Source organism: Magnolia sinica, chromosome 1, assembly GCF_029962835.1.
Source record: "Magnolia sinica isolate HGM2019 chromosome 1, MsV1, whole genome shotgun sequence".
Lineage (NCBI taxonomy): Eukaryota > Viridiplantae > Streptophyta > Magnoliopsida > Magnoliales > Magnoliaceae > Magnolia > Magnolia sinica.
In genome coordinates, this window is record NC_080573.1 from 139,908,547 (window position 1) to 139,921,533 (window position 12,987).

General features: G+C 42.7%; 1 protein-coding gene across 7 annotated transcripts in view; it reads right to left on the bottom strand.

The window, feature by feature from the left end:
• Positions 1 to 12,461, bottom strand: part of LOC131221098 (xanthine dehydrogenase 1-like) — a 62,907-nt gene extending 50,446 nt beyond the window's left edge. For 2 of the 7 annotated variants that reach the window (XM_058216240.1, XM_058216248.1), the window contains exon 1: positions 12,099 to 12,237. Coding sequence is in view for 4 of the 7 variants with exons in the window: in XM_058216231.1 (XP_058072214.1) it covers positions 1,072 to 1,171; positions 12,099 to 12,231 (233 nt within the window). In the remaining 3 variants the exon portion in view is untranslated. The other 5 variants (XM_058216231.1, XM_058216221.1, XM_058216235.1 and 2 more) reach the window with 5 other exon arrangements.
• Between the last annotated feature and the right edge of the window lie 526 nt (positions 12,462 to 12,987).

Genomic DNA, 12,987 nt, shown 5'->3' on the forward strand with positions numbered 1-12,987 from the left:
CCAAAGAAAACAGCGGGGAGAGTGATTCCCACCGTTGAAACTATCCTAAGGCCCATCATAATGTTTATTTGAAATCCAACATGTTCAAAAGTTAAAAAAGACATTAAATAAGGGAAAACACAAATATCAACTTGATCTAAAACTTTTGTGGCCTTTAGAACTTTTTAACGGTGGGTGTCACTGTCCCACTGTTTTCTGTGCTGGGGTCCACTGGAGCTTTGGATTTAACTCGTTCTTTGGATATTGCCCTAAAATGATCTCTCCAAATGGATGGAAGGTGTGGATACAAAACATACATCATGGTGGGGCCCACGGAACTTGCCGACGTCACTTCAGTAGCTAGTCTCGTGACTCAACCTGTGAGTATACTCAACCCGTCAGTAGCTAATCCCCTCTCGGACGCGAGAGAGATTTCGTTTTTACGAAATTCTCTCTTCTCCGGAAAATCGCAATCAATCTCATCTTCCGTAAAAAATCTTTCCAGAAATTTGTCTTTTTCTTTTTCAAATCCGAACTGAAATCTCCGTAAATCTCGGTGAAATCAAGTTCTCTATCAGATCTCTTTCTTTGAAGAAAACAAAAGGGTTTTCTTATCTCGGATAATTCAGAGCTATCAACAGCGATTTGCCCACTAAATCTAGCCGAAATCCACTTCCGCAAGTAGATCGAGAGAAAAAGAAGGTAAGAGATCTTTTTTGTATATATTTTTTTGTATTTATTTCAATTTTTTTTTCAATAATAAGGAGAACAATAGCTATTTTTTCGATAAAATCGAAAATATCGCTGATATTTCGTCGATATTTGGAAGAGAAACGAAAGCTTGGGGTTTCGGTATCGCCGGTTCAGCGACACCGATAATACCGCCGATATTATCGATTTCTCGTCGACAATTCAAACACTGAATTCCACTTCGTTTTAGTAAGCAACAATCATGTTCATCATCAGATGGTAATTTCACCAAAATAAAATAGGAAGTTAGACATTCTCGGGACAGTATTCAATCTACAACTGATTGACACACTCCAAAATTAAAATTATGCAAAACATTAATGGGAAGAATGAAAGACCCACACAGATTTCTTCAAATGTTCATCGTAATAAGAAGCCATCACTGTACAAGCCCCACAACCACCTTCTCCGCACCCCAGTTTTGTTCCTGTCAGACCTAAATCTATATTCCATATGAAAATCAGCATCAGAATTTGCTAAGCAATCATAATCGACTTCAAAGTGACAACATCAATTTGATACCACCATTCAAGGAAAGCACCAGCATCAGCAGACAACTGAGAACCAGAAACTCTGGAGGGAATGGCATATTTGAATCAAATTGTGAGGCACTGCAACTAAAGGCCTGTCAGTGTTTTCCCTGAGAAGAAGTACCGCAGTAGAAACATCCTTTGATGGGCTGGCAGACAGTCCATCAGAACTTTTTTTTGTCTTTCACATTGCTCCCCAGCATTCTCTCAGCCCACGGGGATGAATATTTGAGTCCCAGAAACCTTGCTCAGAGACAAAAGTATTGCTGATGTGGAAGCTGTCTGCCAGCCCATCTGAAGGTGCCTCTACTGCAATACTTCTTCCAGGAAGGTCCTAGACAGAGCAAAGATAGCAAACTATAAGCACAGTGATGAAATTCATGAAAGTAATGAAAATACTGCAATATTTGTTCCAAAGTACAAAATACTTGGAAGTATAGTGATATTTCAAACAATGGTGACAAATGGAAACTAATACAACATGTTAACAGATAACAATGAGTCATTTTAGTTCGACGCGTATTTATAGTATTATTTTCCTCACATATAGCTTGAGTAATGCAGGGGCATTTTCACACCAGGCTCGAGTGGGGTTGCATGTGGGATGTAGGGGCACACTCGGGGTGGGCAGCCCATGTGAGGCAAGCCCCACCCATGTGAGGCGGGTGGCTCGCGTGAGGCAATACCCATGTGATGCAGGGCCCACGAGGGGGGTTCAGCCAAGGTCCTAGCCCATGAGATGTGGGGCCTAGGCTATGAGATAAAGGGATTGATTCGCCATGCTCTAACAGTTCAAGCTTTCAGAGCAAGTGGTTAATTGTCCTGCATCAAATTGGTATCAAAGCAGGAGGTCTCGTGTTCAAGACTCCTCACCGGAGATGATTAATGCAGGGGCATTTTCACACCGGGTTGGAGTAGGTTTGCCTGTGGGCATTGAGATAAGCTAAAAGTTAAGAAAATGAATACTACGTCACAGAGAAGAAAAGCATTTTGGAGGAACGTGGGTTGCTACTGGGTGATAAGAAATGCCATCTAACTCCAAATATAAATTTAGCTGCACATGCAGCAGTACATATAAGATGAAATAGACAAGAAACCCAACAAAATGTATGAATATGCTATTCAATAAACAAATATGCAAATGTTACTTCCATACACATGCAAAAATAGGTTGGAAAATACAAGGAAAAATAATTTGGAAATGTAAAACGAAAAAAAAAAATTAGCAGCAAGAATTACAGACAGAATATTAAATCGGGATTCTACAGTTTATGCATTGGAACTCCAGAGGTGGGCAATGCATCCAAATGAATTTTGGTCAGTGTTAAAAATAAAATAAAATAAAATAAATTTTAAAAATCCATTGTCCTAAGCAACCTACTTTCAATATGGTTGGCAAACCGGTAGGATGGGGGTTGGTTCAGGATTGGATTCTGAACTAGTCAGGTGTTGTCAGACTTAAAGCCTTCAGCATTCTGGCGTTGCTCGACCGGTCGAGAGTCTGGCTCGACCGGTCGAGTGGGCCGCTCGACTAGTCGAGGCATGCTTGACTCAAAGTCCATCAAGCTTGTGTTTTTGGTGTCCTGGCCGCTTGACCAGTCGAGGGGATGGCTCGACCGGTCGAGGAGGTCCCTCGACCAGTCGAGGTTACGCGGATTCAAGTCTGGATCTTGTGCAAACTACGGAAATCTGAGGCCGTTTCGCAAGGGTGCGAAAGGGAAGTTTCCTAAACTATAAATAGGGGTCCCTATGGCTATTCTAAGTGATTCTAAAGTTTTCTAAAAGAGTTCTAGGGTTATCAAAGGGTGTAGCAAGGGTGAGATTCAAGATTGTTCGAATCAAGTAAGTCCTCTGTCTTGTAATTTCTATTTCATAGTGGAGATCTGTCGCTTTGTGTCGTGGTTTTTCCCGAAAGGGTTTTCCACGTTAAATCTATGTGTTCTCTTGTGTGTGCTTGGTGCCATTGGATTACTATCCTAGATCTAGATCTGTGTGATTCCGCAAGCCAAAATCCAAACATGTGATATCAAAGCAATTGTTGGGGCACAGATCTGAATCTGAGGGATTAGTAATAATGGGAAGCACTAGGTATGAGATTGAGAAGTTCTCAGGGAAAAATAATTTTGAGTTATGAAAGATCAAGATGATCAGTTCCTTAATCAAGCAGTGCAAAGATGGTGTGATGGGGACATCGCGCACACGCGCGCACTCACGCCGCCCCTCTACGCACGTACGTCAGAAGGAGGGCCCCACCGTCGATCTGGATCAATGATGACATCCAGGGAGGGCCTCCTAGCTAGAAGACGAAGTTTTGATTCAAAAGAGTGGGCCCGTTAGTCAAGAAAAGCCCATCATGGGATCTCATGATCGTGGCCCACTAGTCAGATTGATTTCATATTTTAGATTTTGCTCATTAATGTTATTTAGAACATCATATACGCTTCAGATTTCTTTGATTAGTTTTTATCTTGGTTTACTTCATCGCCAAGTAATAGGTTGCGCACATGGTGCGAGTTTTGGAGTATATGGTTTTCTTATAAATAGGCACCCCTTGTAGCTTTTTTTCATTCATTGAAGATTAATAAAAATTTTGCGTTTTCCTACTCTCTGAGCTGTGAATCCTAATTGGGTGCGAAGCCCTCCCTTCATCGAAGGGTTAACTACCATGGTGCGAAGCCACATTTATCTCGATTCGCCCCCATCCATCGCCATCTCTACTACCCATCTTCTACCAACCCTTTTCATCTCACTCCATCATCTACACTTCGAATCAATCATCTATTGCAGCAATTCTCAGAATTTCAGAATATAGCCCTACTGGAGGGCTGAAACTTCGGCGGAGCACCACGCACAAACCATACATCGGATCGAGCTGAGGTTTGAGGGTTTTGGAGTCCATCCCTGGCCGACCAGGGCCAAGGTGGCCTTTTTCTGAATAGTGGGCCCCACACACACGAGGCCAAGATCACACGCATGTGCGTCTGGGCCATTGTTGTTGTCCACGCGTGCGGTACTTATCTGGTTCGTTTCTCTCCTCTCTTTCACTCCGCTTTCACCCAAAATCCCTAAACCTAACCCAAAATTACTCAAATCTCCAATTTTACGCCCCTTTTCTTATCCTAGGGTTCCTTGATTTAAAATTGGTGAATCCTTTGGATTAGGGACTGATTTCTACGCATGTGTGGATGATTATTTCTTATCTTTAAGTATCGTTTGGTTCATAATTTTTATTGATCCAGCCCTATCATGTGTAGGCCTAGACCCGCATAGATTCTCCTTAATTGAATGTTTGGACTTTCATGTGGGATGTGGAATTTGTGTAATTGTTTCTGAACTAACGTGATCTTAAGCCTGAAATTTCGCATATCATATTTAATTTTCATGTTCTGCATCAAATTTGGTATCAAATCCTAGGGTTCTTGTAGGGGAATTCATTACATGATTAGGGTTTGGTTGTTTATGTCCATTGCACATCAATTCTCATCATATATGGTTGTTTAGAAGTCCATGAACCCTGACATAAGCTACTGAAATTTTTTGTTATCCCCTTATTTGAATTATTTTAGAAATTAACTTAGCTTTCTATTTCTAGGTTTAGAAACTTTCCTTTTCTGTTTTTTAAAAACTAATTTTTTTGAAACTCTCTTAATCTGTTTTTAAAAACTAATTTCCTTTCCTTTTTCTTTTTTAGAAAGTAGTTTACTTTCCTTTTTCTTTTTTAGAAACTAACTTCTACTTTTAGAAACTTTCCTTTTTCGTTTTTAGAAACTAGGTTGCTTTTCTTTAGAAACTTTCCTAATTTGTTTTTCTTAGAAACTTTCCTTTTTCGTTTTTAGAAACTAGGTTGCTTTTTTTTAGAAGCTTTCCTAACTTGTTTCAAAAAAAAACTTTCCTTTTTCGTTTTTAGAAACTAGGTTGTTTCTTCAAAAAAAAAAAATTTCCTTATATTTTGACAATTATATTGCTGAATTTTGGTTGGCACCCTACACTAAACATGGAACAATTGCAAGAGTCACTAAACAAGCTGTCTCAGAAGTTGGAGTTTGATAAAGCGCTTGGAAATAGACCAATGCTTTAAACAGCTTAATGTACGCATTACCCGACTAAAGACCATCGCCAGGACAAACCCCACCATTGGGGTAGATGTCCAATCTCAGGCAGGTGGCTTAGAGGATAAACCAATGAATGGAGTTAGTGAAGGAATCAATTATTGGTGTGCACCCACCCCATGAGAGACATCAAGACCACTATTTTGAGGGGTACGACATGTGCGGCCTTGTGGCTGGAGAGTGCACCAGAGGCTAGTGTAGAGTTACCCACTGAGGCCATTCCGATAATGGATGAGTTACGTGATGTCTTTCCTAATGATCTACCACATGAGTCCCCCCTAGGAGGGATATAGAGTACACCAGAACATGGGACACCGTAATACCTACAACCGAGTTTGCGTTTAATAGTTCTATCGATAGGTCCACAGATCTCAGTCCTTATGAAGTCGTTACTGTTTATAAACCTGGGAAACTTATTGATCTTGTCCCTATGTCACCGTCCCATAGGGTGTCAGACCCTGCAGAGTCTTTTGCGCATCACATTCATTCATGGCATCAAGAAATCAGGCAGAAGATCACTACTAGTAATGAACATTACAAATTTTCTGCAAACCAACATAAACGCTTCAAAGAAATCAATATTGGGGACTTTGTGATAGTCCGCATCTGGCCCGAGCGGTACTTTCCAAGGGTCGTTCGTAAGTTACACGCGCGTAGCGCTGGACCCTTCAAAATTATAAAACGAAACGGTCTCAATGCGTATGAAGTAGATCTTCCACCTTCTATGGGAGTTAGTTCCACATTCTATGTGGAGGATCTAGTTACTTTTTAGGGGACCACTGATACTTTGTCCGGCCCTTCGCCTACCCGTCCTCATTCCCCATATTTATCCCTTGATCCATGGCCCCTTCCCGACACATTTTTCCAGCCTCTATCTCCCATACCCACTCTTCCTGACCTTTCTTCTCAGCCTCTACCTCCCATACCTACCCTTCCCGACCCATTTTCCCAGCATCTATATCTCATACCTACCCATCCCGACCCATTTTCCCAGCCTCTACTTCCCATACCTACCTATCCTGACCCATTTTCTCAGTCTCTACGTCCCATACCTAACCTTCTCAACCCATTTTCTTAGCCTCTACCTCTCATACCTACCCGTCCCGACCCATCTTCTCAGCCTCTACCTCTCATACATATCCTTCCCGACCCATTTTCTCAGCCTCTACCTCCTATACCTAACCTTCACACACCCAAAAAGAAAATAGAGGATATCCTGTACCATTAGATAGTTTCAACGTCGGACGGCGAGTTTCAGAAGTACCTGGTTAAATGGAAGTCACGCACAGCTTCAGACAGCACGTGACTCACTGAGGATGAGCTTCAGAGACTTGATCCTGGAGTTTTATTTCGCCAGGGAGAATTGATGGAAACATCGCACGCACACGCGCACTCACACCGCCCCCCTACGCACATACGCCAGAAGAATGAGGGCCCCACCATCGATCTGGATCGATGACGACATCCAGAGAGGGCTTCCTAGCTAGAAGACAAAGTTTTCATTCAAAAGAGTGGGCCCGTTAGTCAAGAAAAGCCCATCACGGGATCTCATAATTATGGCCCACTAGTCAGATTGATTTCATACTTTAGATTTTGCTTATTAATGTTATTTAGAACATCATAGACACTTCAGATTTCTTTGATTAGTTTTTATTTTGGTTTACTTCATCGCCAAGTAATAGGTTGCGCACATGGTGCGAGTTTTGGAGTATATGGTTTTCTTATAAATAGGCACCCCTTGTAACTTTTTTTCATTCATTGAAGATTAATAAAAATTTTGCGTTTTCCTACTCTCTGAGTTGTGAAGCCTAATTGGGTGCGAAGCCCTCCCTTCATCGAAGGATTAACTACCGTGGTGCGAAGCTACATCGATCCCGATTCGCCCCCATCCATCGCCATCTTTCTACCATCCTTTCTTCTCATCTCACTCCATTATTTGCACTTCGAATCAATCATCTATTGCAGCAATTCTCCTCCCCATAGCAGAATTTCAGAATTTGGCCCTACAGGAGAGCTGAAACTTCGGCGGAGCATCACGCACAAACCGTACATCGGATCGAGCTGAGATTTGGGGGTTTTGGAGTCCATCCCTAGCTGACCAGGGCCAAGGTGGCCTTTTTCTGAATAATGGGCCCCACACACATGCGGCCAAGATCACACGCATGTGCGTCTGGGCCATTGTTATTGTCCACGCGTACGGTACTTCTCTGGTTCGTCTCTCTCCTCTCTTTTACTCCACTTTCACCCAAAATCCCTAAACCTAACCTAAATTACTCAAATCTCTAATTTTATGCCCCTTTTCTTATCCTAGGGTTCCTTGATTTGAAATTGGTAATCCCTTGAATTAGGGACTAATTACTACGCATGTATTAATAATTATTTCTTATCTTTAAGTATCGTTTGGTTCATAATTTTTATTGATCCAGCCCTATCATGTGTAGGCCTGGACCTGCATAGACTCCCCTTAATTGAATGTTTGGACTTTCATGTGGGATATGAAATTTGTGTAATTGTTTATGAACTAACATGATCTTAAGCCTGAAATCTCGCATATCATATTTAATTTTCATGTTTTGCATCATGGTGCTCTTGAGGAGCGAAAGTCTACCATGACTGATTATGATTGGAATACTCTTGATAAGAAAGCTTTATCATCAATCCGTTTATGTCTCACGGATGAAGTTCTCTACAACGTCATGAGGGAGAAAACTGCGGCTAAGTTATGGGCGAAGTTAGAGGATGTCTGTGCGAAAAAATCCTCTGAAAATCGCCTACACTTGAAGCGGCAGTGGTATAATTTCTAGATGATAGAGGGTGGAGATCTGGAGGCTCACATCAGCAACTTTAATGAATTAGTTTACAAATTGCTGGATATGGAGGAAGTGATAAAAGATGAAAAACAAGCATATATGTTGTTGAATTCTCTTCCAGCGTCATATGAGTCATTCAAGGACAATATGTGCAGCACGAATAAAACCCTGAGTGTCGACACCGTTATCTCGGCCCTTCAAGGAAAGGCTATGAGAAACTTTAACGTCGACATGGAGATATCTTCTGAGGCACTGCTTACAAGGGGTAGGAATTCTGAACAAGGTACAGGTTCTTCAGGTTCTAGATCCAAATCCAGGGGCAAGGGCAGAGGAGAGGTAAAGTACTGGAATTGTGGGATAGAAGGACATGTAAACAAGGATTGTGAAAATTGTAAATCTAAGAAAGAAGATTCTGAGGCTTCATATAGGGAGGCCAATGCTGCCACTTCAGATGGATCGAGTGGATGTGATGGTAATGTTTTGTCTGTGTCTACTATCAAGCGGTCATACGATGATCGTAAGGACGAGTGGATGCTAGACACAAAGGCATCTTTTCACATAACTCCTCATCGAAGTTGGTTCACCAGCTACAGGGAGTGCGATGGTGAACAGGTATTTATGGGCAATGACATTGCCTGTAATGTTGTGGCTGTTGGTACGGTGCGTATCACGATGTTTGATGGGGTGGAGCGTACCTTGACTGATGTCAGGCACGTTCCTGATTTAAAGCAGAATCTGATTTCTCTTGGTGTACTTGAGGCAAAAGGATGCAAGTATACAGGTATTGATGGTGCTCTTAAAGTATCTAAGGGAGCACGGGTAATCATGAAAGCACAACGACTCAGTAACTTGTACAGGTTGATCGGGAGCACTTCAAATGGTGGAGATGCAGTGGATGTAGCGGATTCCACCTCTGCACGTGTGTGGCATGTTGGGCGTGGCCACATGAGCGAGCAGGACAAGAAGGCTGAGACGTGCGGGCATGGATACAGAGCAGGTGGAGCAACCACTTGTGAGAAGAATCACACGGCATGATCGCAGGATATCGGTGAGGTACATGGACGACTTCAATATCGCAGGGGATTCATCTTCTATTCAGATGACTCTAAGCGAGCCTGGTGCTGAGAAGTGAAAAGTGACTATGGGCGATGTGATGGATTCATGGTACCAGACCGACATATGGGAGAAGGTGGAGCTTCCAGTGGGTCGGAGAGTGGTTGGATGCAGGTGGATCTTCAGGAGGATACAGCATAGATACAGGGCGAGGTTGGTAGCGAAGGGTTATGCTCAGAGAGAAGGGATCGGCTTCTCAGAGATATTCGCGCTAACAGTATAGCAGGTGTCTATTAGATCCGTGATTGGCGCTGATTGGCTAATGTGATCTTGAGCTGGAATGATGGATGTGGAGTCTGCACTTCTGCAAGGGAAATTGGAAGAGCAAATTTACATAAAGCAACCAGAGTGGTTCAAAGTTAAAGGGGCTGAGAAAAAACTTTGCAAGAGGTCATGCTTCGACCTGTCGCCTAGGCAATGGTTTGATTCCTTCATGGTGAGTTAGGAATTGATGACATGTAGATCGCCAATTATGACATGTCTAAAATCAATGTACTGAAAACTCGGTTAAGTGGGACATTTAGGATTAAGGATCGGGGTGTTGCAAAGATGGTTCTCAGCGTTGAGACTGAAGGAGGAGTAAGCTTTGGTAATCACAGGAGGAATACCTTGTGTATGTATTGATTAAGGATGTGATGAGCCAAATAAAGCCGGAGAGCATTCCCTACGCGTCCCTCCTCAAGTTTTCCTCAGGACATCCCAAAACAGATGAGGAAAAGCAGGATATCTCATGAGCCTTATTCGAATGTGGTTGGCAATGTATGTCATGGTCTGGATTAGACCGATTATTTCACAAGCTATCAGTGTTGTGAGCAAGTACCCCGGCAAGCAATATTAGGTACCGGTGAGATGGTAAGAAGACTACGTCTTTCCTTTTGAGAAGACAGGAGCAAAGGTGGTTCAGCGCGTGGATTTTGATCCGGCAGACATGCTCACCTAGATCGTTCCTGAAGAGAAGTTCAAGTTCTGTATAACTTCTCTGGGCTTGGTGATGGCGAATAAGAAAGACTGATTGTACACGAGAAGTTATGATGTGATGCAGAGATAAGAGAAGAGGTCAAGAACCTCCACGGTTGAATGTTGATGACTTGGTGGAGATTGTTGTCAAACTTAAAAGCCTTCACCATTCTGGCATTGCTCGACCGGTCGAGAACCTGGCGCGATCGGTCGAGTGGGCCGCTAAACTAGTCGAGGCATGATCGACTTAAAGTCCAGCGAGCTTCTGTTTTTGGTGTCCGGGCCGCTCGACCAGTCGAGGGGATGGCTCGAACGGTCGAGGCCTCGGCTCGACCAGTCGAGGTTACGCAGATTCGAGTCCGGATCTTGTGCGAACTGCAGAAATCTGAGGCGGTTTCGCAAGGGTGCGAAAGGAAAGTTTCCTAAACTATAAATAGGGGTCCTTAAGTCTATTCTAAGTAATTCTAAAGCTTTCTAAAGGGGTTCTAGGGTTATCAAAGGGTGTAGCAAGGGTGAGATTCGAGATTGTTCGAATCGGGTAAGTCCTCTCTCTCTTGTAATTTCTATTTCATAGTGGAGATCTGTCGCTTTGTGCTGTGGTTTTTTTCTCGAAAGGGTTTTCCAAGTTAAATCTGTGTGTTCTCTTGTGTGTGCTTGGTGCCATTGGATTACTATCCTAGATCTAGATCTGTGTAATTCCGCAAGCCAAAATCCCAACATCAGGCCGGGCCCATTCAATATCGATTTTGCTGAGACCACAACCTGCCCATTGCAAACACTGGCCATCAAAACGAAAAGCATAAAATGCTACCACAACTAGATCTTCAGTCAGCCCTCTACTAATAATGTTCGCAATCAGAGGTTTGCTGATCCAAAATGTGTGAATAGCCCAACCTCCAGTGCATTCCTCCACCAAATGCGCGTGGAACATCAGAACATACATCAAGTGGGACCCACCTTATGGATACCCTGGCAAAATAATCAGAATGGTCCACTCATCAAATTGGAACACTGTTCAAAACAAACAGACTGCTAAACCATGTTTTCCTTAGCTGTCCGTTTGTTCTGTACATCGTAGTCCACCAGGTTAGTACCCACCTTCTTTGGGTGGCCTTGGGCATCTACAAGGACCCACCTGATGGACCATTTAGAAGTTCCACACGTGTGCCACGTTATCACGAATGAAGGCATGAACAGGGCCTGGGCTATTCACATGTGAGGGAATAGCACACCTCTTAACAAGTATGACAGCCAAACAATGGTGAAATGCTTTATCAAGAGCCTATGCTGGCAGCAACATATAGGCTGCACCAACTCATGGCAGCAATGCCCTGTAGTAGAAGACTCCAGAACAGGTCAATATTTAAAAACAACTTGAATTTCCAAACTTCCCCCCTAAGATGCAGATCAGGTCCCTCTGCTACCAAGCCAAATTATTCAATCCTTCACAGATGCATGATTACGAGCAAAACAAAAATCGTAACAGCCTCAGCATCAATGCAAAATTAAGTAAGTAAGTTTTTCAATAGCTGAAATTATTTGAAAATGCAGAAATGAGCTCTCTGCTCTCTACTTGCTTTGGAGGGGAAGAGATATTCAGTGTGAAAATATTAATGTTCTTTGAGCGTTGTGTGTTTTTTTATGTCTTTTTTCAGTCTGTGGTTTCCACAGGCACGTCCCAAGCTGATTTTCTACACATCCTCTGGGCTATAACTATCCAAATAGAGTGAAAATTGTAACATGACGTAAATAAACTCTATTCATTCAAACTTTATCCCATTCAAAGATACATCATAAGCGAGAGCCCAGATTCAACGGTTCGGATGATCTGACCCGATGGAGAATTTTACCTCTGAGATACTGAAGAAGAGTAAGGTGGGCCAGTCCATTTGGCAACACATGACGGATGCCGTTAATATACAAGATGGCCTCATTCGACTCCGCTAAGGCTATTAGTTCCTCTTCATGATCAAGTGATCCCATCGGTGGTAGCAGTGGCAACGAACCAACCTTCTGAATCTTTCAGTTTCCCTTTTATCGTCACCTTAAATCTACAAAATTCTAAATGAAAAACCTTAGAAATTTCTCTATGTTTTTATAAAATTCCTTGAAATGAAATTCAAAGCTTCAAAAGCTTACCTCGTAAAGTAACTTGCCAGATTAGGGCGGAGAGAGAAAGAGGGTCTTGGAAAGGATTTCTGAGAAATGAGAAGGCGGTGGGGCACACCGTGATGTATGGTCTTATCCACGCTGTCCATCCGTTTTTTCCGGATCATTTTAGGCATAAGCATATCCACAGCTTAAGTGGACCACACAACAGGAAACCGCGGAAATTGAATGCTTCTCGTTGAAAACTTCCCGGGGGTAACAGAAGTTTTGGATCATCCATTTATGTGTGACCCAAAGGCCAAAGGTTGGATGACAAATAAACATCACTGTTGGCCCTAAGAAGGTTCGGTGGACATCATTATTCCCACTGTTTCATGTGGTGGGGTCCACTTGAGCTTTGGATATGCTTCAATTTTGGGACCATGCTCTCAAATGATCTGTAAAAACGGATAGACGGCGTGGATAAGACGCATACATCACGGTGGGGTCCATAGCGTTTACGTTATAGCGTGTGAGTTATTACGCAATCCGCTTGATAAAAAACTGTCGTATTTATAGCAGAATCGTGTTAGCGAAGAAGAAGATATGTATGGGAGATCCCAACCCTTTTCGGCTGATGCGACTCACCAG